The 26014-nt window shown below is 34.1% G+C and overlaps 1 protein-coding gene and 1 pseudogene across 1 annotated transcript in view; one reads left to right on the top strand and one right to left on the bottom strand.

Moving 5' to 3' along the window:
- Window positions 1-26014, bottom strand: part of LOC110036988 (transcription initiation factor TFIID subunit 1-like) — a 108495-nt gene that overhangs the window by 65214 nt on the left and 17267 nt on the right. The window contains 4 exon segments of the mRNA XM_020741553.1: window positions 903-1926; window positions 2560-2731; window positions 18296-18405; window positions 19426-19701. Of these exon segments, the coding sequence (XP_020597212.1) occupies window positions 903-1926; window positions 2560-2731; window positions 18296-18405; window positions 19426-19701 (1582 nt within the window).
- On the top strand, window positions 11976-13251 carry LOC110036989 (annotated as a pseudogene).

Here is a 26014-nt window from a genome sequence, read left to right as displayed (position 1 = left end):
CTGTGAATTTTTTAACTCTTTCCCGTCTGTGGGACAAGGGATCGCTGTAGTCATCAACATATAGTGGATTCTTATAACTGGGCCAGGCCCCGTGATTTTTTCACTTTACGGGTTTTCCACGTAAAAACTTCTTGTGTTATCACTGGTTTTTTCACTTTCATCTGAGTGTGTGTTGAATCCTCGTGCAACTCTAAGATGATAATCCAGTACTCTACCGCCGTGAATTTTCTAGCACGCATCAATATTATAACATGTATAATTAAATGAATGTATGCTTAAACTTAATATAGAAATAAATCTATCAAACATGTCTGTGCTACGTAATTTTACCCAAATCAAAAAATAAACTCTTCTCTAAAGGCAGCTGTAGATGGGGGAAGCAGAACTAGCCATCCTCAGCCATAAGTACAACCATAAGTATGAAAGCATTAGTTTAATTGTTGTGGAAATTTTTGAAATTTTTTTACAGCCAGCATTAAGCAATAATAAGGTAGTCATGATTGAACAAAGTGGTGAAGTATCTGAAGGCTTTAGGATTTGGCATTGACATACAATGTCAGCCAAATCAATAACAATGAGAAGTATTCAATGAAAGTATGGCTGCAACAATGGTGATAAAATGAAGTCCAAGTTACAACACAAGCAAATATTACAAAATCAAAAATATTTGCATATCCCGTACTTAAAGAATATTATCAAACATAAAATAATTATACAACAATACATATTTGATTCCATATTGCTTCCAAGAACAATCAAAACTTAAAACAGGACGGATATTGCTTCCAAGAACAATCAAAACTTAAAACAGGTCGGCGGTGGTCGTCGACGTTTTATATAAAGAATTTTTAGCATAGAAACATTTTATATAAAGTGAAAGCATTGCAACAACATCTACTTACTTGCTTAACTTAGGCTTCATGGTTTGAAGTCTTAAAGCAGGCACGGAATGCAACCCTTTGATGCCATGAGTGGCCCGCTTTTTGGTATGTGATTTCGCTTGTTGGGAAGTCTTTCTACTGGAATAGTACTTATCATTAGAAATGTTGAATCGAGTGTTGGATGGCATTCCCGGATTATGGACATCAGAAGACTCTCCTAAATTAGATTTGGAAGGGTGAACTACTACCATAGCACGAGCGCGAGAAGAAAGATATTCGCCATCATTGTAATCTAGAATCTCAAATAGCATTTGCTCATCTTGAAGATCAAGAATAAGTTTCGGCCTTGAAATTGCCTCTTTTGAATCCCATATTATATGATCCAACCAAGAACCATTTAACAAATCTTGATTCTTCAAGGACAACCTGTCGAAGCGTTGTAAAGTAGTTCCTTCAGAAACTTCAGTATGCACATCTTCAATTTCCATTTCTTCCGGATATGAACTATGCCTTCTTGAAAATAACTCCGAATCATGTACTTGCTGATGATACTCGCGTTCTAATGAATGTTGATATGTCAAAAATGCATTGTCAGCAGATTCTATGGGGAAGTCACCATCTTTCTCATTAGATTTGAATGCATCACTCCTATATCTAATATCTAAATTTTCTTCTGATTGATCTTCAGTGTCATGCTCTGAATATGAATCATCCCTTGAGACATCAAAACTCAACTGAGGTGAATTTCCCCACAGAATTCCATCTTCCCAGTCTTGCTGATCCAATGGATAAAACTTTGGCGATGGTAGAGAGCACTGAGAACCTGATGCATCCACAGGCATATCATCCTTCATTGGAAGTGAACCAAAGCACGTGTCTTTATTCTGTACATCAAAAAATGATATTTCTTGATCATTCTCTTCTTCCAAACCAAGAACAGCTAAATTCAGTTTTTTAGCTATGCATGGATCATGATCAGCACTCCTTAGAAAAGCAGCTTCATCTTCTTCAACCATATTTGCAATATCTAAAGTTTTATCCCGTTCTGAAAGCAATTCAAACATTGAAGTCAGCCTACTAGCAACATAACGATTAATTTTCTACGATCAAATAGTAAAGAAGGCGAAAGGTTTGCAACATCAAAGAAAGGCACAGGCGTCTTCAACTGAAAAAATAAAATCAAGCTTATCAAACTTCTTCAAGCGTCTTTAATAACTGGATCAACAAATATGGCAAAAACCTACCTCAATGTGCTGAATCACACAGATTTAAAAAACTTAACTGAAGAAACTTTAAAAAGAAAAAATAACAAATAAATTAAAAATTAAACTATATCAAGAAATACAAAAATGTGATAGCCACATAAACACCAGTTGAGAGTGGCTGTCGACAAGTTACATGATATATTATAAGCTCCCAAATAGCAGCCAAATAATACAACCATACCTTAAAGGATGTATATATTGGTAGGAACAACAAAAAGAAAAAGGAAAAAAACAAAAAACGAGACAAAGCATTTCCATCGAAAATTATTTTGGTAGCCAGATCTCTTAAAGAAACCATCCGTATAGCATAAGTTTAAAACAAGCATGCTAACGGAAAATAAAACATAGCCTTGAAAAAAAATGGGCAATGTCGTTTCTTGTATTATAGTGGTTAATCTAAAGTACTAACTTACCATTACAAGATGGGCGTTTCTGACAGTATCTCCTAACTGCACTTTTTAAGGGCTCATGTACTCCAAAAATCTCCGAGAATCTTAATATTACCAATCCATCCTCAACACACAAAACAGGTAAAGCAGTCGCACTTTTTGGATTAACTTGCTCTTCGGGGACTGCTTCATCTTCCTACAAGATATTTGAAAACATATAAGAATGTCATGAAAGCAGTGCACTATGATTTTAGTGCAGCATTAAACAAATAGATTAAATTTTACTGACCAACGTGGCATTAATTATTAAATTACCACAATTCATAGAGAATTGATAAATTAACGATCCACAACAAATAGAATTCAAAAAAAGTGAAGTGAATAACAAGTAATATAGAGAACTTTATCTAAGCAAACCAATAAAAATCTACAATCCACAGTACATTATGCAACACTTCATCTAATAGAATGTGAAAATTAGAGCACTTTAAAAAAGAACATCTAATAATTAGAGCTAATGAAATTATTTTCTCAAAAGATCGACCAAGTGCAACAAACCGATACGCAATGTCAATTCTCTTAAGGTCAAACAATAATAAATAATTTTTTAGAGAATTTCATTTCAAAGCAGCCAAACTTTTCTGGATTAGCAATCCAATAGAGATTTCACAACTAAAGGCATTCCTTTGCCTGGCCTACCAAAAAAGGTCATTCCAAAAGCAACCATTCCATGGTTATGCTAAATTCTTGAGCTCCAATACAATAACTTTGGGAAAAATTGTACAAAAGATCCAACGAACTATTTGAATGATGCCAATTTAGTCCCAAAATATCACTTTTTTCTAACTTAGTCAATTGACAATACAAAATTGATATAAAATGATCCCTCAATGCTTAAATTGAGATTAATATTATATAGCCAATGAACTAAATTAGCATCAATTTTCCATCACGGTTTCTACATGAATAACCATTTGGGATCAAATTTGTATATATGGACTGTTGATTTACTATGGGTAATGATTTACTATGGGTAGCTTTCCCATTGTATTGCTTTTCAAACCGTCACAACAGATACGCTTGACTACTGCTTTATTGCTTTTCAAGCCAATTATTGTACTGGAAAGCTACTTTTTACAACTGCATCTGCTAAAGTGTGATAAATCTAAGAATACTACTACCTGGATTTTTCAAAAAAGAAAATATTTATAATGCCCACTAAAGCTTTCAAAAAAAATATTTTTTTTCCCAAAACAGCTATACAACTATCTTCACAAAAAACTATAGTTGCCCCAGACAAACCCTATATTAGACAAATGAGATATTTTGGGACTAATTTGATAACCAATCAAATAATGGTTGACTATATTAGAGTTTATTTCTAAAAACTATACTAGCCAAACTCCCAAAATAAAAATCTAATCGCATTATGAGAAAAACAGCTTCACCAAATCAGTTCATTATAGCTACCAAACAATCTCACGACAATTACCAAGTGCAAACAAGAATTTGTTCGGATGATGTCCAAGTAAATTATCTCGTGCGAGCTATCATTGAAGGTAGTCATGATTGGAAAAAATTATTGATTCCTTCAAAAAAATCTATACTCAAAAGCTATAGACAAAAAATAACGGCCAATTTTTCCAATACTTACATTTGCATGACTTAATAATATAAAATTGGCACAATTGGAAGATCTGCCAATTAGAAAAGCATGAAACATATTATAACTTTCATGTCCTTTTGAATATTTACGCTTCAAATATTAGACAGGTTGTGTGTGAAAAATGAACTTCAAAATAAATAGATTTCAATGTCAAGTGTTCGGGGTAACTGTCAATTTTTCTTGAAATCAAAGAGTAAGCCTAAATTTTAGCTTTCAAGTCATTTGCTTTAAAATGCACACTTAAAATTTTCAACCGGTGTAATTAAAATTCATGCTTGGGGAATAATCAGAGTTTCTGCAGTAAAATGGAGGAAAAAATAGATCTGCAGCTTTCTAAGTAGGTATAATGCCTTAAAATTATAAATAATTCAAAATCTATAAAAAATATGTAATGCTAAGGGGTTTCCCATGTAGGGTGCAATAAATTAGATGCAAAAGAGATGCAAAATAAGAGTACATTAGTAATTTGTCATCAAATAAAAATATTACAAGAGTTTAAATAATATTTACGAATCACAAAAAAGTAAGAATTAATGTATGGAATCAATACCAAATCTAGCAAAGTCGAAGGAATAAAAACCATAGAATCCGTGAAGAGTAGAAAAAACCATAGAATACAGAGCTTCTAATTAGCAACTATGAATTGCCTCCTCTAAATATTCAGAGCAGTCTGGGTGAAATGTGTTAAAAATGTACTTCCAATATTAAGGGCCCATAGTCGCGGTACCGTTTGAATCGTACGTTTTTCCCGCTTATCCAAAAACACGGTAACCGTTTTACACTAAATGCAGGTCGCGGGTCGAACCCTGCGGTCGACCGGCAGGCCATGTTTCAGGATAAGCTGTTTATCATGAAACGCACAAGCTGCCCCAAACGCACCCTAAGATGAACTCATTCTTTAAAGTGGGTGGTTCTCACAAATTTCATTCAATGGTTCAGAGATAAAATATGAACACTTACGATTAAGAGTAAATTTAAGTGATTTATAGAAGCAAAGAGACATAGCGACATGATGTTCAATTATTCTCGGCTTCAACGTGATTTGACAAAGCAAGACAAAGAAACGTGTTGATTTTTGGTTGATATAATTTTAGATGGTGGATTCAATCTTGAAAAGTAGTCTTGTTACATAAGAGCTTGCCCAAGTTTAATCTATGTTCTGACTGACATCCATTTAAAGACAAAATTTGTTATGCCAATCCAAATATGGATAGGGCTTACATTCATTGAAAGTACCAAATTACTTAAGATTGGTCTTATTTACATTGGAAAGCTCTTAAGAAAGTCTTACAGTCTAGATAAAGTGAAAAGCGAAATGATGGGTAATATGACCTTACCCTGTAAGTAAGGTGGCTCAATGTTTTTTGTCATTTTAAATTTCTAAATTAAGCCTACTATTTGGGATCAGATTAACTTGAGGTTTAGGGCTCTTACTATTATAATTTTGAGTTGCCTGTAGTCAAAGCTTATGATCTTAAGCTTTCAACATGCCTATTGTAGGCCTTGCAACTCAAATAATAAAGTCAGTCCACCATGGGCATTATGGCTGAACACCATATGCAGAGAGCCTAATTGTTTAAGTTTGATTTTGGTTTTCAACATTGCGTATACTTTAATGCACACACAAAGGGCAACGAATCACTGAGGCCCTTAAATTTGGCTCGTTGTTCGCGAACAACGAACTATCCATGGTTGAAAGAGTTTACTCCGGAGGATCCTACCAATTGGTGGACATTCAAGGGGAAAGATCGATGCTACGAATAAATGGACGTTATTTGAAGAAATACTTCGTGATGTGATGTTTATGAAGCAAAGCATTGCTCTTAGAAGCACCAATGCAATGATTTTCTTCTAACTGGGTCCAAGGATAAAGAAAGTTTTTTAATAAAATGTTTATAAAAGAAAATTTTCCCTAAAAATTCTTCACTCAAAATAAAAATAAATAAATTAAAAAATTTAAAAAAAAATAAAATTATATATATATATATATATATATGTATGTATATAATAAATATTCATAAAATTAATAATTGTAAATTATAATTAATTAAAATTTTTAAAAAATTAAATTAGCATATTTTATAAAATTAAAACCTATTAACATATATAACAAACTATTTATAATAATATACTAATATTACTTATATAAATATTATATATTTATATAATAATATAATATAAAATGCCCCATTCACCTCTCGAAAAAACCCTAACCAACCAACTTCGAAACTTCTCACGGTTCGGCTTCTGTTCGGTTGCCTAAATACAACTAAAAAACCCTAACTGACCCCATTCGCCTCTCGAAACTTCTCGTCTTCTAAGGTTCAGCTGCCTCTCTCGTTTCTCCGATCTCTCAAAACCCTTTCGGTCGCGAAGGTTTAGGGTTTGTCGTCTGTGTTCTTCTGCTAATATCTACTTCTATTCTCCTCGGATAGTTGGTTTTGGCTCGATTGCTCGGTATTCTTGCTTGGTTGTTCGATAATCTTGCTTTTGTTGCTCAATAGTCTTGCTTGGTTCATTGGTTACTAGTTTGGCTATCTAGGTGTTATCTTTGAGTATCTTTTCTCTATTATTTAATATTTAACTTCGAGTTCGCCTTTTATCTTAAATTTTCTTAAATTTCTTTTAGATTTATCTAGATTTCTTGAGTGAAAACTAGCTTTGTAGGGTTTCGACAGTAAAATCTTGCATGTTGCATTTATATCTGTATTTTTTACGAATTAGATATGATAAAAGAGTTTTGTTATGAAATTTAGTTCGGCTATTGTGCATTTGTGCGTCGATTCGTACAGGTTTAGGCGTATGTGTTGTGGTTCAGCTATTGCCTTTAAATCATAATTTTTTTTTTCTTATGGATGATATGGATGACTTTGTGGATGACTTTGTGAAGACTGAAGAACACAATGCTTCTTTCATTTACTTTTTCAAAACAATAACATTTCTTTTTCTAAACTGTTTTTGAACTACAGTTTCACTTTTTGGGCATAATACAACTAACTAGGTGGGTAATAACATATCGAGCTTAAAGGAAGATTTACAAACTAACTATGTGGGTAATAACATAATATTGATCTAGAAAGACCTTTGTGAAGAACACAATGCTTCAGTCATCATGCTCTGTAGAAGCAGTGTTTGTCGTTTGGTAATGCATACCTGCAAAAAAATGCGTCCTGTAATCAAGGAATACTATAAAGATTTGTAAATCCAACTAGGAATTCTATTCAGAAATACTTCATTAATTTTCTTAGATGCCTCTGAACTCTTTATATCATCACAAAGTATTTTTAGTATTCCCCTAAGTAATTAATTTCAGATTTTCTATTTTTCTATTTTGGGAGATTTAATTGATGTATATATTTTTTACTTAGGATAGTTTCGATGACAACACTTGATATGCAAAAAAGTTCAATCATTGAAAACCGGGTGACAAGATAAGGAAGAAAGACGAGGGTTACCTTCCTCAATGATTTTCTGGTTGGGTAATTGTGGAAAGAGTAAATACGAGCTTAAAAAGTCTTTCTATATTGATATTATGTTATTACCCACCTAGTTAGATATGCAACACCTAGTTAGTCGTTTAGGGCATGCATCTTTGTGAAGTGCATGTAAATGGATGTATTATTCTCATTTTGCCAAATCGTAATGCTTGAGTTTATGCATGCAATAAAAGTAACATACTGCTCATGGGGCTCCACTTAAAGGTTTAAGTTGGCTTAACTTGTTTATGACCAAAAAAGAGTGCAAGCACATCAAGCTGTGTCTGAGAACTAGTCCTCAACTCATCTCTTCTTTACTTTCTCCTACTCAGATGTTGTTCTTAAAGGATGGTTACCTTGGGCATCTCTCTATTTGCATGTTAGATATGATTCATATCTATATTAAAATGACATGTACATGACTGATGTGGATCATCAAATGCTATGTAGTATAAATCATGTGGAGAAAAAATTTTCTTATATAAAATGCTTAATAAGACTGTTTCATCAACTATTTCTCTCTCTCTCTCTCACCCTCCCTCCCTCTCCTCTCTTTCTTATCTAAAATGTTATATTATAAGTATTGAATAGTTTATTTATTGTAGTATAATAGTATGCTGCAAAGACTAATAGCGAAATAGTCAATCTCATACTAGTTGTATCTGTTAGCATCTCCATGGAGTCTATACTTGTTTACACTTATTTTCTAGACGGAGGGAGCAGTTTTTATGCCTTATACATGTTATATTTCACTTGTTTTCTAGATGGAGGGAGAGTTTTCAAAGCTACTATATGTTGTTTACTAGCTAAAGAATGAATCTGCTCTTATTTTTCTATATTTACACATCCATTATAAACCAGTAATGTTTGCATGTATGAATTAATATTAATTCTGTAGTTTTGATTTCAGTTAGTGTGCAAGAGCAAATATGTCTGAATTAAATCTTTCACAATCGGAATCATCCAACAATCAGTTGCTACCAGAAGCTCAGAATAGCAACGAAAATGTCAATCTTAATTTACAAAGTACAGAGCCAGAAATAGTACCTCAAGTTGTCATTGATAATAGTAGTGAAGATGTCTTCAATAAGAATGGTAGGAAGAGGAAATCAGCAGTGTGGGAGTATTTTGTAGAGGCAATATTTCCGATTAAAGGGGTCCAAACTACTTTTTGGCAATGTGTTTGTTGTCGAACAAAATCTCAAAAATCTAAAATAGGAACTACTTCTCAACTTCTACGTCATGTGAGGGAATGTGGACAAATCAAAGCTAAAAATAAGGAAGCCGTTGGTCTTTCTGAAAAAAGACAAAACTTGTTGAATTTTATGCCAACTGATTTTGATACAGATGTTGAGATTTCAGTTTTTCACAATCCAAAAAGCTATGATCAACATATGATTAGAGAGATAATCTCCAAAATGATTATAGTGCATGAATATCATTTTAATATTGTTGAACATATATGGTTTAACATTTTATTAAAGTCTTTGAACCCAAATTATGAGAAAGTTTCAAGGAACACAATAAAAATTGATTGCATGAAGATTTATGAGTTCGAAAAAGAGAAGCTCAGAAAGCAATTTAGGGATATTCACAGGTTTTCACTAACCTCTGATTTTTGGACTTATAATCAAACAATTGGATATATGTGTTTAACTGCTCATTACATTGATCAGTCTTGGAAGATGCAAAAATGAATTATTAATTTCATTGAATTGGATCCACCTCATGCTGGAATATTCATTTGTGATGTCATTTGTGATTTCTTGTTAGATTTAAAGATACAAGACAAAGTTTCTGCTATCACTTTAGATAACGCTAGTAATAATGATGTTGTTGCTAGCTTGCTTCAATCAAATTATATGACAAGAGAGAAATTGCATTTTAAGGGACATTTCTTTCATGTTCGTTGTTGTGCTCATATATTAAATATTATGGTGCAAGTTGGTTTGAGAGATATTAATGACATCATTTATAACATTAGAGAGTCTATCAAATATCTGAAGAAGTCACCGGCAAGGTTGCAAGGGTTTGTTGAGATATCCAGACAATTAGGAATTCCGACGTCAAAGGGTTTGTGCATCGATGTTCCAACAAGATGGAACTCAACATTTTTAATGCTCGAATCTCCTTTTGTTTTTTGGAAGGTGTTCACTTATTATGCAAACTGAGATAACAATTTCAGTTGGTTACCTTCAAATTTAAATTGGAAGAAATATGACAAAATCAGAAAATTTCCTTTTGTTTTTAATAATGTGACAAAAATGATTTCAAGTTCTTTCTACCCAACATCAATTATGTTTTTTATGTGATTTTATGCATATAATGAATTTTATTGTTTTTCTTAACGTGACAAAAAAAGATTTCAGTTTCTTCCTACCCAACCTCAAATATTTTTTTACCTGTTATTTTCCATATAAATAAATTATTGTTGGATGAGTCGACTTCATTTGATGACTATATTAAGAACATGATTTTTGCTATAAGAGGTAAATTTGATAAATATTGTGGTGAGTACAATCTCCTAAAGTCTGTTGCAGTTGTTTTGAATCTTTGTTTGAAAATAAAGTTCATACATTTTAGTTTTGTCAAGATGTATACATCTATTGAATTAAACTTCAAAATTAAACAAGTTGAAGATGTTATGTTGAAAATTTACAATACGTATGCAAACGATATTGCTAGTTTCAGTTCTACAAGTGGCAATGTTTCTTCAGAGTTGTCAAGTGATTTAGTTAATTCACAAAGTTTTGATTTCATGTTTGCGTTTAATGATTTTGTTATTTCATCTAATTCTATTCAATCATCAAAATCAGATTTATAAGTCTATCTCGAGAAGGGTCTTTTTTTTGCTAATAATGAACATTTTGATATTTTTGAGTGGTGGAAGTTGAACACTCTCAGGTATCCTTGCTTATCGAAAATGGCTAGGGATATATTATCGATTCCAATAACACAGTTGCTTCAGAATCTGCATTTAGTACTGGTGGTAGAGTTCTAAATGCTTAGAGAAGTTCACTCTCGACAAAGACAGTGAATGCATTAATATGCTCATAGTTGGATTAAATCTTCCACGAGTTGTTTGAAAACACCTATGGTAATTTCTCTCAAGAATTAGCTTCTATAGTTTATGTACTTTTTCATCTTAAAACTGATATTTATATATGTTTCCTACCAGCAAGAATTAATGGAAGAGGAATAACTTGAAGTGGCTTTACCCGAGTAAATTGAGGGGAGGGAGAAAATGAAGTGGTCTGGAATCATCTGTCTGCCTGGAATCATCTGTCTGCAATCATCTGTCTGCTGCCCCATATTGTTACATTTTATGTCACTTGCCCCATATTATGCATATGCTTTGAGAAGGTTTTGATGTGGTCTGAATGTATCCAATTGTTACATTTTATGCTCCATATTATAGCTGTGTTTTGTGATGAGACAACAATTTCTGCAAGTGACAATGTTTTTTTTATTAAGTATATTTTATTTATCATACCAAAATTTGTCTGGCATGGAGAAGATACAATGGAAGATGTTTATTTATGCAGATGTTTTTTCATTTCAAATTTGCCTAAAATGATTATTCTTACTCTTACTTTTAGAATGCAACACAAGTTTGCAACTATTTTAAGATAAGAATATAAAATGTTGTCTTAGATGATTATTCTTATTCTTAATTTTGTAAGACAACACAAGTTTGCAACAATTTTAAGATAAGAATATAAAATGATGTCTTAGGTGATTATTCTTACTCTTAATTTTGGAAAGCAACACAAATTTGTAACTATTTTAGGAAAAGAATATGAAATGATGTCTTAGACGATTATACTTACTCTTAATTTTGGAAAGCAACAAAAGTTTGCAACCATTTTAAAATAAGAATATGAAATGATGTCTTAGATAATTATTTTTATTCTTAATTTTGGAAGTCAACATAAGTTTGCAACCATTTTAAGATAAGAATATAAAAAGTTGCAGAATACTGGGATAGTTATGCTAATCATGAGTTATTCATTTCAACGAATCCGGAAGGCGATCCTGCACAACATCTTGTAGAAGAAGTTCTCTTCCGTGCAGTCAAAAATGTTGGTAAGATTATAATTGCTTCATATACAGAAGCAAAAATCTCATTCTGCTTTATCAGTTTAATTTTAATGTTGATTTCTAATTACATCAAAGGAAACAAAAATCTATTTTTGAATGCATTTTTGGTGCTCTGAACATTAATTTCTGAGTAAATCAATTTAAGGATAGCTTTTTTTTTCGCAAAGTCTAGTTTCCTGAGTAAATCATTTTTGGTGCTCTGAGAATTATGATTGTAGTGATGATCAGATGAAGGGTTTGCAGAGTCTAGTTTCCTTGCAGCTTACAAAGGATCACAACACCAGTGTTGAGGAGGTATAAAAGTTTAATTTTTCTATTAAGATTTCATTCGGTGAAATAATCTGAAGTAATCTTAATGTTTTTTCTGTCATTCAGGAAGTTAAGAGAATAAGAAATGAGCATCCTGAGGGCTCTTCTGCCATTGTCAATAGTCAAGTCAAGGGATCATTGAAGGTGACGAGAGCTTTTGGGGCTAGCTTTTTGAAGCAGGTATATGCCATGCTATTGAATTTATTTTAGTTGATTCAGCTTTTTAGCTCTCACAAATTCAATTCTTAAAAAAAAATGTTGTATTTATCTAATGATTCTGTAATGTTATTAGAGTGAAAACAAATATGGTTTTGAATTTAGTAATTGTTGAAATACTTGAAATCTTCATAACATTATTAACTGCATTTTTTTTACTGATATTTTTTTTTCAAAAATCATTCCTTTCATACTAATCTCTTAGTTTTTTTTTCTTTTTGTTTTCCAACCCAAATGGAATAATGCAATTCTGGAGATGTTCAGAATTGATTACATTGGAACCTCACATACATCACATGCAACCCTTTTCTATCTCATCATTGACTCAGCTATAAAAAAATTCCTAATACTTTCTTCTGATGGACTTTATCAACTTCACAAATGAAGAAGCCGTCGCCGAGGTCGAGTTATTCATTTCGACGAATCCGGAAGGCGATCCTGCACAACATATTGTAGAAGAAGTTCTCTTCCGTGTAGCCAAAAATGTTGGTAAGATTATAATTGCTTCATATACATAAGCAAATTCTTATTTTGCTTTACAGAGTTTAATTTTAATGTTGGTTTCTAATTACAAAAATCTGTTTTTGAATGCATTTTTTGAGCTCTGAACATTAGTTTCTGAGTAAATCAATTTAAGGATAGCTTTTTTCTTCGCAAATTCATATATTAATAAAACGTGGTGTTAGAAGATTTCTCTGATGTAAGAAAGAAAAAATATAAGCTTTCTGGGCTTTTATGTATTTCTGGTTGCAGGTATGGATTTTTATGAGCTGCTGGAGATACCGCTTGGTGTTAGAAGATATCACGACGATGTCTCGATCATCATCATCTACTTCGAGGGAAAAATATGGAGATTTTGTCATGTAAATAGAGGAAATGTAGAGGATATAGAGTTTACAATTTTACCCAAAAATAATTATTGTTTTTGATTTTTTTCTTTAAGTTGCTATTGAGATGCATAATGTTGATTTTTACGTTTTAAGAAAATGGAGCAAAATTTAATGTTATAATAATTGGTTTTATTATTCAGTAAAAAATAATTATTGTATTTTATTTTTTTCTTTTAAATTGTTATTGAGAATGATTTTATTTGTATTTTTTTTTACTCTTGTTTAGTTTGTACATTTTAAAATTTCTAATAAATTTTTAGGGTAATTAATTTTGTGAAGTTTTTTGAATTCATTATTTTTTAAGTTAATAAATTTCTGAATTTCTGTATGAAATTTGTCCTTCAAAATTTTTTAGACAAAATTATTATTTTTTTAAAAAAAAATATTTATAAAAATAATTTTATATTCTAACGAGCCAATTTCGAGCCGAACACGAACATGAAAATATTATTCGAGTCAAACACGAACACACTGTTCACGAGTCATTTCGAACACGAGTCGGCTTTTTTACAACCCTACTACCGCATGAGGCGTTGATGCCTCCTCCTTTGTCGACTCTTCCCTTTTCACGGGATCCTCGCGCCTTCACCTCCCTTATGTTGACCACACGGTCCATGCTCGATTCGAACACAACTCGCATGATCTCTCCTCTGTCGAGCACGCCGACTTCGTCGCCAGAATTGCACGCGTGCAAATAGCCCTGGCTTGCAGTTTTCTGACACTAACCTAAGCTCTACTCGCTAGATCCCCCTCTCCTTACCAAAGTCGCTCAATGTTGCAGTAAGTCCACTACAACGTTTTATAGGAGAACTCACCTCCTTGACTTTCGAACCTTTCACTTCACCTCCTCCCTCTATTCGATTTTTCGTCTCCTCACTTCTTCAATTATTTATTTTCTCTTGCCCCTCTGTTGGAAGCATCGATTCCTCTCCCGGGTAATTAAAACAATAGGCCAGTACTGTGTCGTCCAAGAGATCCTTGTGGATCTAAGGTGGATTTTATTTGAAAGAACAAATTTCAATCGACCTCAGCTAAAAAAAATTTCTGCCAATCAAATGAATCCTAGGGTCCATAGTTCAAATGATAGAAAGTCGTTGAAGAATATAATGACTGCAGTCGTCAATATAATATAATAGTGTCATTTGGTAGAAAATCACACAGTCAGAGAACTCTAGTCGTAACCAATCTTTTTGTTAATTCGTTGGTTCAAGTAACGCGGACAAGTGACTCGGGTCACTTCCTTACTAGCGTGAGATTGCATTGAGTGTGAGTATAGCGATACACTTAATGTGACATTTATTCTTTGTGAGCAAAAATCAATTTAAAATTTATGACCCTCATCAAACTATAACATATGTTATACGGAGTTTGATTTAAATTTTGATGTGATTGATTTTAACTTCAATATTTTGATTTGTTTAACTTAAGCCTTTAGGTGATTGATTTTAACTTAATTGTCTTGCTTTGCTATTTTTATAACTTAGATTTTAAAATTAATTTAAAAGTTGACCTCTTCAGTTGAGATTTTTAATCGACACGGCATCATCGGAGATTCAATTACTTGATTTAAACCATGCTAACTTTACTTTTTTACTTGTAAAAGATTGAGCTTAATACAAACATATATTTGTACATGCACTTTGTCAACCCTTTTCTACATACTTTTAAATTTAACTTTAAAAATAAACCACTCGGTCTCCAATTTATATTCACGATCAACAAGGTCATCATGGGAGATTTTATTGCTTTATTTGAACACATGTGACTTTACTTTTCGCTTCTAAAAGATCAAACCTAATAAGAAAATATATTTATACATAAGCATTGGCTCTACCTTACAGAGAATCGAATATATGATTTGAATTTATTCGAGTATACTTTTAAATTTAACATTAAAAATAGACTCCTCTGGTTGAAATTCACAATCAACACGGTAATCATGGAGGATTTGATTACTTTATTTGAACCCTGGTGAGTTTACATCATGCTTGTAAATAATTGACTTTAACATTGACATGTGATTCAACACTGAAACCGTGTCGATGTTGTTTTATTTACAGAGAATCGAGTTCATGAATTAAAAAGTTTAGATTTATACAGATATTTGTGAAATATTTATTAAAAAAAACCTCGGTTGAAATTTTCAATCAACTCACCATCATCGAAGAATTGAACATTTAAAAACACTTATGTTAGCAATTTATTTGAAAGTTTGTCACTTTAATATATTTAAAACATTAACTTTGTCAACTTCAGTCATTAATAGGAGGAGAATAAAACTAGGTGATTTGAACTTCCAAATTTTTATATTTATTATTTGGGTGTTATTAAATTTCCTAGAATCATCGACTCCTTAATAGAAGAATCAAACTAATTGAGTGAGACTTGCAACTATGTCCTATAAACAAAACAATTTGATTGAGAGCATGCTTAGTTGGATTATATTGAATTTGATTTCAAAAGATTTAATAGCTTTAAGATAAGCACGGACCTTTTATTAAAGAAATTTATACACTTCCCAAAATAAGAGCAACTTGAGTGAAAATTTCATTTGCATTTTGTCAATTTTGTGGAGCACGTGCGAGTTTTATAAACTTAATTTTTAAGTTAAGCCACGCAACATTGTCAGATTATTGGTTAAAGTACTTAGCACTTTAACTAGAGCACACACGAGCGTTCAATTTCATATATTCAAACAATTTAAAAATATATGCATGTTTTTTTATTGATTTGCGCATTTATTAGAACAAGATATTTCAAAATAGTTTCATATTAAACCGCATAGCATTCTCAAAACAAACGAATCTAATCACTTAACATTATCTTCGAATCCAACTATAAGATTTCTAAAGAGAATAAATAATTTCAAACATCTCATTTGCATAGAATTTCAAAGGCTAAGAAAATAATTTCAAAGGTAAATACAAGCCCCAAAATTTCTAAAGAGTATAAATGTCTTATTTGCATAGAAGCCTGAAGTCCTCTGAATTGCACAAATCTTAAAATACTTAGGTAAACTCAAGAAATCACTTTCTACTTCAATGTCGCCTTACAACTCATTAAGTCGTAAGGTTATTTAAAAATTTATATGAATATTTTATCTTTATAGTGTGCCCAAAATCCCATTTTGACTTTTTCAGAAGACTACCTCATATTCGCTAGTAAGTATGTTGTGAATCCAAGTCCAGTAAAATCATATTTTGATTTTTTTTAAAAGGCCAACTTCTGTCTGCGTGGAAATTGGACTTACATATTCGGTAGCGAGAAGGAATTTTAAATTTTTATTTTAGCAATTAAAAATAACATTTATGTTTAAGCTTAGCCCTAATTTATGATATTTCATATCTAAGTTATCTTACAAGTTCAAATATTACATTTTTAAGTTATTTTCTCCCAACTTCATCCCTACTTAGGGGGTTGCATGGGGTGTCTAGCTTACCTAACTGTCTGTTAAATATGTTGGTCAGTTTCGTGAGACACTACAATCATAAAGGGAGACCTTTAAACCATTGATTTATAAGACATATGGTACTTCGACGAATCTTATCGGTATCTTAAGCAGCTCACGGATACCTTCACAAACCAAGAAGATTTGGGCTTTCATTGTAGCAAGTGGGTATACTCTTCTATTTCTATGGTTAATCTCGATTCTCCCACTGAAATGAACTTTAAGGCCTCATAACAAGTAGATTTCATGGGGAAAACCCATTCCAATGTCAACAAAAATGTCATGTATCAGGCACATCAGCTTGTATGAAGACTTCAGACCATAGATTAGCCATGGTGCGGAGGGAAATCACGCTGTTCTTTTCTAGGTTATGTATGTTCTTCTAGAGATATTGGAAGACTTTATGCTGCTGCAAATCTTATCCATTGCACGACAGCTTTGACAAGGTCTAGGTTGAGGCTACAACAGCCCAAGAATTCCTCAAATTTATGCATCTTCTGCTTCCAATGATTTCATCCATGGCACTCACCCCAGAGCAATAGCGCTGAAGGAAATTCCTTTACAAGTATGAAGAAGAGACAAAGCAGAAAGTGTCAAACCCAACAGAAGAATCGAGTGGCTCTGTAGCGTGTACAGGTGAGTATAGGAGGCTTTGGAGGTCTTTGTACATCACGATCCAGTTGTTGCATTCCCGCAAACTCAAATCGCAATTGTATTGCAAAGCCAGATGAATTGGGATTCAAGCCAATGGATGGGTTTTATGGGTTATAAGAGACCTGCGAAGGAAAAAGATTGGAATTTTGGACTTCCTTGGATGCCGCAATCTCGCGCTGGCTTTTCCTACAAGTAATAGTTGTGCTTGTATTGCAAGGAAAATAGCACATAAGAAAAGAAAGATGGGAGTTCAGAAGGTTTTTTGTATACCAAAATCCATCATTGCTTTTCCGTTGGAACTAATTGTGACCGTATCACAAAGGCAGCCAAAGGCTTCGGTGAGGCTGCGAGCAGGAGAGAGTAGAGGGTTGGGGTTCCAGTTCGGTTTCGAGCCTAAAAAATAAAAATTTTAAAATAACTCAACGAAAAAATTTGGCGTTTGATAATCTATGCGAGTGTCGAGTGGAAACTGTTTTAGAAATCAAATGAGAGTGGGAGCAGTTTTAGAAATCAAATGAGAGTGGGAGCAGTTAATATTTTAAATTTTATTTTATTTTATCTTATTCGGTCAACAAATATAACGAAAAACCAACACCAAAAACTTGTTTAACCTGAACTGGAAGGGTTAATGAATCATCAGTGTGTGGTGCAAAGCCCGCTGAGTAGGTTAGCAATATTTCCATTACCATTTTGACAATTTTATAGTTGTTTGATGATGATTTCAACTGAATAACTTATCAGTCAAAAAAAGCACAGAGCAATACAAAAGCAAATCAATCAAAAATCATTGGTGCAAAAGCAAAAAAAAAGTTTTTTACCCTAAATGCAAATGAAAGAACATAAATAAATGTGTAAGCAAATTCCAACACATGCCTAAAACAGGTTTAAGCCATGCTTGACAGCTTAAATGTATGCATTCAACACCAAATAATTTCAGCCACATGACGTAAAAGAAATCATCTGAAAAAAAAAATTAAGGAAAACAAAGCTAATAAACAACCTGAAAAATAGCCGGCTCCAACGCTACTTCTTCAGCTTCCAAAGATCCACCAGAAGGCAGATCATCATCAAAGGATATTATATTCGCAGAGGCCACTTCCAAATCCCCACCTGTATAACAGAAAAGCAAGGTCACCAAAACACAGAAAGCAAAGCTATCAACAAAAAGGAAAAAGAAGGCTCACGCCACTATTAAAAGCGTTAAAGCTCTATGATGAACAAAGTCACCACCTACTCAATTTGCAGTCTAAAATAATTAGAAGCAAAATTTACAACCATAAAAAATTTAACAAGTGAATACATGCTTCAAGATAAACTACGCCAGTTCAGATTCAAATTTAAAAGAATGCCACTATTAAAGGGAGAATTAGATACATAACAGCCTAAACTTTGCTATTTATAAAATAACAACAATTACAATCATTTTCCAAAATCTCACTCAAATATCAAAATTCATAATAAAATCCATATTTTTCCTTTTTATCAAATTCCCAATGATTTCATTGTGACAAAAGTACACACATTGGCTTGGAGTTCTAAAAATTGAACTAGTAGATCATTTTGTAAATAGCAATATTTCAGGTGCTATGCAAGTAATTCAACCTAAAATAATATCTAAAAGGCTGCCGAACCTTAAATCACAAAAAAAAAACAGTGAAAGCCAAGATGCATTAACTGGAAAATATAAATGCCAAGAACGCACTCCATAATTACCTTCAACAGTAAATAGCATAACATTTACAACACATTTTATTTTTTTACTCTTTTTTTATTATTATTATTTTGGTAAGTCCAGTTGAATTTCTAAAGAGACATATTTTGTACTCAAACACATACTCGAAGCAACGGAACACAGAAAATTCACAACTTCTAAGGAGTTTAAAAATGATCCTAAAACAGTTTAAGGCATTCTCTTAATCTGACAGGGCGGATTAAAAAGACGCAAAATCTAAATATAATTGTCCTGGAAGTGCACCAACGTAGAACAGGTTCAGGGCAAAATTAATTCATGAGATAAAAATGACTACAAAGCGTTATAAAGCTTCAAAAGAAGCCAATATTATAATGGATAATTATGTCGTGTTTCATAATAAACACAAAATAACAGGAAAAAAAAATACAAAAACATACCAACTTTCTGAGCCTGACCTGCCAAAGAAATGCTTTCACTTTCATCAATATTTTCCTTGATTTTGCTTTCATTACCTGTTTCTTCATCCTCGTCATAATCTTCTTCATCAAAAATAGAAGCTTTGCTGTTTAAAGAAGAAAAAAATGCATCTGAAGAGAAGAATTCTTTTCTTGGCAGCAAATGGTCTTCTTCTGTGGCTGCCTGTATTTCTGGCCCATCATATTGCTCATCAATATCCTCATAATCAATGGCATCTTCAGCCTTCTCGTCAAAATCTGCAAGACAAGAAAGAAATTCAACCACAGGAATCGAGAATACAATGCCAGAGTGTATGAAGTTGATCATGATCATTTGAAGTTACATTGATACAGTGAATCAAGAAAGATATTATTCGCATAACTCCAAAGATTCAAGCAAACTGAATGCTTCATTACCTTTCCAGACCCATCTAGTAACTAGCTGCTAGCAATTAGAAGCCTCCTCCAACAAGACAACGATTTGCCTGCTCGAGTAAACACATCTCTTTTCTAACTTACAGCAGAAATCTTTTCAAAAGTCTTTACACAATTGCAAGGAAGGATTTCTCTAGTAGAAAAGATTTTCAGAACCTATCATTAACTAGTGATGAACGTATTAATTCTACATGAAATGATGCAGAGTTTCAGAATTATACTTGCTGTCAAACATGAAGTTGGTGCTGAGATAGACATTTTACTTTTAACATTCACTAGAATCACAGGTAGTCGTGTTAAATCTATCAATCAGGTCGGTTAGGAGCCTGTTAAAAATGATGCTACAGGAAATAATCAGAACATACTATAGTATATGTACTAATCATAAGGTTCATGACATGGGAGCTTTTCCGCACAGTTTTCTTGCACTGCTACAGTACCACAGAAGATGGGAGATGGGCTGCCGAAACAATCTTGTTTTCCTTTCTTATGTTCTCTTCATTCCTTTTTAGTTCTTGTATTAGGGTTTGGAAGTAAATTTTTTATTGTTTTCTGTCAGTACAGCGCAGGCTTCAAGTTTTTATAGTTCCAGGGCTGTATTTGAAGGTGAGGAAGTGCTCCGGTTATAACTCATCGAAGGTGGTGACGGTCTCACAAGGAATGATTGGTGCTCCGGCTAAAGGTCTTTCGCTCCTGCACAGATATTTATCATGTTTCCCCCATCCAGCCACCAACTCCATCATTCCCCTCTCCTCATTGTTGCTGCTCTCCCAACCACCTGCTTCGCCGTTTTTGCAATCGCAGTCCCCACCACCGCTACCTCAGCCCTGCCACCCCTTCCCTTTGTTGTTCTACTCCAATCCTGACATCCAACATCACTGTTGTAGAGATACAAACCCTTCCCTCGTTGTCTAGCCATCTGATGACACTACTGCAGCCCCACTACTCCACTCCTTGCTTTCGTGAGCTTACCGACCTTTCCAACGCCTTAGGCACCACCTCCTGCTGCAGCCACCTCACCATATCCTGTTGTCGCCCACCTTCCTGACAACTGACTGCCAACTAGAGTCGTCTTTCGTTGCCTTCCGACCATTCTCCCACTTCCATGAGTGTTTTTCCTCCTTAAACCACAACACAACCACCCTCGACCTAAACCCTAATTGAGTTTGTCATCTTTTGATATTTCCTAGTTTCGAATTTTTTAGTGTCATTGGTTGTAAACCAAATTTGATTTCATTAAAAAAAAAGTTGAATTTTCGCTATTATTTGGGTTAACTCATTTATCATTTAGTATCAAAGTTAGTCTAACTCTAGTCATATCCTAGAATTTCAATCCCTCCAAAATCATCCCTGAAAGTTTTCTTTTCTCTCCACCTTACACACCTCTTTCCACCGACATATAACGGCTACTTCATCGAGTGCTACATTAGCTCGATGCCATTGAAAGAATAACACAAGACGGGATCCTCGTCGGTCGTAATAGTGAAATCCATGAAAGAGAGCAAGAAGAACACATGAATCCCTTCCATACAGATGATACCAATGGATGAGAAGGCAGACCATAAAGCTTTGGGGAATAGTATCGATCAAGGCCTCGAGCTAAAGTGTCTATTACAAGATACAAAGATCTGGAAATGAATGTTGACCATCATATTTCAAGGGGAGAATGGATTCATATGATTTCCTCGATTGGATGTAGATTGTTGATCGGATCTTTGAATACAAGTAAGTATCTGATGACAGAAGAGTGAAACACACCGCCATCGAGTTGAAGAAGAATGCATATTTGTCGTGGGAGAACCTGGAGATGGAGAGACAGAGAGAAAGACAAGACAGAATTACTTCTTGGGAGAAGATGAAACGGGAGATGCGGCGAAAGTACCTGCTCCTGCATTACCACCAGGATATTTTTTAAAACTCCACTGCCTGCAGCAACAGCTATCAAAGGAGGAGTACACAGTAGAATTTATGCAGCTTAAGTAGAAGTGGGAGTCGAAGAAGACTGAGGAGCACACCATAGCTAGGTATTTGGGAGGCTTGAAGCCCGCCATCATTAATGTGGCCCGCTACAACCCTAGTGGACACCGAGGGACGAGCAGACTTTGGCACTTAAAGTGGAGAGATCACACAAATAAAAACAACAACCACCGTCAATCAGACAGCCACCCACAGTTGGAGACTTTAGGAGGACCGCGTGCAGTAAATGGAGTAGATTGGTCAGAAGCAGGACAGAACCACTTAGAGTGAGAAGAAAGTTGAGAATAGTAGCATGCCCACTACATTCCTAACCAATAAATGTTTTAGATGTAATGACTTTTAGACATCGCTTTCAGCTGCTCGACGAGCTGAGTTGTGACTTTCACCTAGCAAGGGACAGTAGAAGAAGTAAGCGACGAGGAAGCAACTGCAGAAAAGAGTGAGGAGTATCAACTTTCACGAGATGAGGGTGAGATGCATGTAGTTCTACGAGTACTTCTTCGCCAAGAAACATTATATGCTCGTTGCACTGTGAAGGGAAAAATATGCAACAACATCATCGATGGAGGTAATAGCAATAATGCGGCGTCAGCACCGATGGTGGACAAGTTAAGCATCACGATTGAGACATCCTCAGTCATATTCCCTAATATGATTTAAGAAGGAGAATACTATCAGCATTGAAGGGAGGTGCCTCTGAATTTTCAATTGGATGTCAGCTGCAGGATCAGGTTTGGTGTAATGTGATGTCCATGGATGTCTGTCACTTTTTGTTGGAAAAATTATGACAGTATGATTGCAAGACTCAACAAAATGAGTATAAGAACACATACTCATTCACCAAAGATGGCAAGCACATAGTTTAACCTTTTGTAAAGTTCGATATTACAGGTGTCCATGCCAACAGAGGCATAGCGAGGATCGCCTTAGTGATGGCAGAGGGGCGAGAGAGAAAAATCGGTAGTAGATACAGGACAACAAGTACTGAGAGAGCTTCAGGATACCATGTTCGCTAGCTTATCAACCTAACCGCCTTCATCCAGGGAGATTTAGATTGTCCTCACCTCGAGTTAGGTTGAACCAATCTTGGGTTGCTTTTGAAGAATTCAGCAGAATGCACTTGGCATGGAATCCTTGTTCAACAGAGCAGGGTAACCCCAGATAGTTGGACCAATATGGATATTCGCTCTCAAGTGGAAACTCCTCAAGTGCTTTGGGGACGGTGCAATCGTTAATGGCATCCAAGTGCTTCTCGGAGCGCAGTTGAAGACCTGTCCACCAAAAGAAATAATAGTAGTTATGCTACTTTAAATGGGTAAACAAAAGCTTTAACGACTGATGTCGAAGCTCTACCAATCTCGAAAGATTGACAGAAAGCTTCCCTACATAGTTTTCTAGCGATACTATAAATCTTATAGTACGGCGAGAATATATATTGCAGGAGAAGGGAGACAAGTTGTCGAAGCAGTCATGTTTTCCTTATGTTTTCTCTTATATTATCTTTCATTCAATTTTAGTTATTTCTTATATATGTGTTGAATTAAAGCTTGAAAGTTAGTTTTTGAATTGTTTTCTGTCAGGACAGGTGTCGGCGTCCATGTTTTCTAGTTCCAGGGATGTATCACGAGGTGAGAAGGTGCTCTGATTATAACTCATCTGAAGTGGTGAATGTCTCCCAAGGGACGAGTGGTGTTCCAGTTATAGATTGCTCCTGCGAGGATATTTATCATGTTTCCCCCATCCAGCCGCCAACTCTATTCTTCCCCTCTCGCTGCAATTGTTACTCCCAACCACATGTGTCACTGCTTTCGCTGTCCCAACCGCCACTGCTTAAGCCCATCCACTCCTTCCCTTAATAGTTCTACCCATGTCCCGCCATCCAACATCACCGCCACAACCCTATACAAGCCCTTTCCCTTGTTGTCCTATTGTCGTTGAGCCATCCGACGATGTTACCGCAGCCCCACAACTCTTCTTCTTTTATTTACGTACGGAGAACGCACGCAGCTCTACGTGCGTAATCCCCTCCCAATAACCGCTCAATAATCTCTGCGAAAATTATTAGGGGGTTATTGCGGAGTTATTTCGGCATTATTTGCAGTCAGTACCCTCTGCGGTTACACTTTCACATTTTATCTGGTGTTAGGGTATTGACTCCAAATAACGACGAAATAACTCCACAATAACCGCCCAATAACTTTCGCAGAGGTTATTGAGGGGATTATGCACAGAGAGTTGTGTGCGTTCTCCGTGGGTAAATATTTACCGTTGTCGTGAGCCTACTTGGTCCTTCCAAAACCCTGCCACCTCATCCTGTTGTTTCCACCTCACATATTTTGTTGTCACCCACCTTCCTGCCATCCAATAGCAAATAGCAGGCGTCCCTGCTGCCTTCCACCCATCCATGTGTAATTTTTCTCCCTAAACCACAACATCACCAACCTCGACCTAAGCCCTAATTGAGTTTGTGTCGTGTCTTTTGCTATTTTCGAGTTTCGAGTGTTTTTTGTTGTAATCACATTTTGATTTCAGGAATAAAATTGGCACTTTCCCCATTAATTCGGTTAACACCAGTATCAGTTTGTTAGAAACACTGTTACTTAAAAAAATGTAAGATATGATCAACAATGTCATTCTTTGTTTGATTTTGAAAATCAGCATAACATGTGCTCAAGCAAATGTCCTATGCACAACCAACGCAATAATGGATAAAAAAATAATGGCATTAGTTCACATAATTGAGTCAGGCCTCTGATATTCACTTAAAGATTATTTCAGAAATTTTGTTATTTTTTTTAATTCTCATATGATTTCCTGTAATATAGATAAGAGAGCCAAAATTTCAATTAGGAACCATTAATGAATGAAAATAAATCTTTCCTCGGATATTTTATTTCTAGTTGAGATGGTCGAAGAATACCATATATGCCAATCACATTTTAATTATTCTTATCTTTAATTTATTCACCTATATCACCTTTCATTGCATTAATAATTGAGTAAAATATTTTATATTTTTATTTAATTTAAACATATTACACGTTTGCTTTTTTATCATTACTTGATTCAAAGTGCTTACGTGTTTTCAAAAACAAATACCTCGATGGAGAAATAGGATTCATGTAGCCAACCACACTCAATGGGATAAAGGCTTGTTGTTGTTGATGTTGTTGTAAAGATTCATCACTTCTTCATTCAAATTTGAGTTTCTTCTGCTTTCTGAACTTTTAAAGTTAATATAAAAGTTTAAAATTGTTCAATTAGGTATTGAGCAATTTTTTCTTGTGAAACAAAGCATGTTTTAAGGCATTTTTGAAACGTAATCCTCAAATTCACAATATTACATAAAAAACAAGTATCATATAAACTTCAAACTATGTAGTAATACACCAAAATCCTATCATACTGACACGTTTAAAAATCTTATATCAACATCCCAAAAAAGTTTGAAAAAACAAATTAATGAAAGCAAAATGTAACATAATAATATTCTAAAATCAAATGAAATTAGACGAGTTTTACAAACATCAAACTATCAATGTAAGATAAGATATCAAAAACAATATTCAAATATAATAACATAACAACCAAACTAAATTTAGCACGAAACACTTTCTCCCACTGAAAGTATCCTCCAAAAAACTTAAAATATCACAAGCCATCAATAATAGAATTTTTTAAATCAAAAATTGCCATCACTCTCATCACTTAGTATATCTTCATTAAAATCATCAACATAATTAAATATTTTCTTCCCCATCTCATTTTCAGTTATATCAACGTTCTCACGTTCCTCATCACCTTCAATCTCAGACATCTTTCTCTTTTCTAAACAATAATAATCGATAAATAAATTATTAAACGATGACTATGTAGAGAGACTACTTCAACTACACAAATATTTATGGATACATTTCTTATTTATTTCTTACTGGCAATTGTATTGGTATGAGAAGTGAAGGTTAATAAATGGGATGTATTTATATTGTTTTTTACTTTTTATTTTAAAAAAAAATCATGTTGCACCAAAAATTGAGGTGAGGAACACCTCTACCTGGGTGATGAGTACACATCAGCCTTCGACAATTACGTGTAAGCCTCATTACTATTTTATATAAAAATTATTGTGATGCACCTCGTATTGCTCAATTTTAAATGA

This window comes from Phalaenopsis equestris, unplaced genomic scaffold, assembly GCF_001263595.1.
Source record: "Phalaenopsis equestris unplaced genomic scaffold, ASM126359v1 Scaffold213678, whole genome shotgun sequence".
In the NCBI taxonomy this organism is placed as follows: Eukaryota; Viridiplantae; Streptophyta; class Magnoliopsida; order Asparagales; family Orchidaceae; genus Phalaenopsis; species Phalaenopsis equestris.
This window is presented reverse-complemented; position numbering and strand designations above follow the sequence as displayed.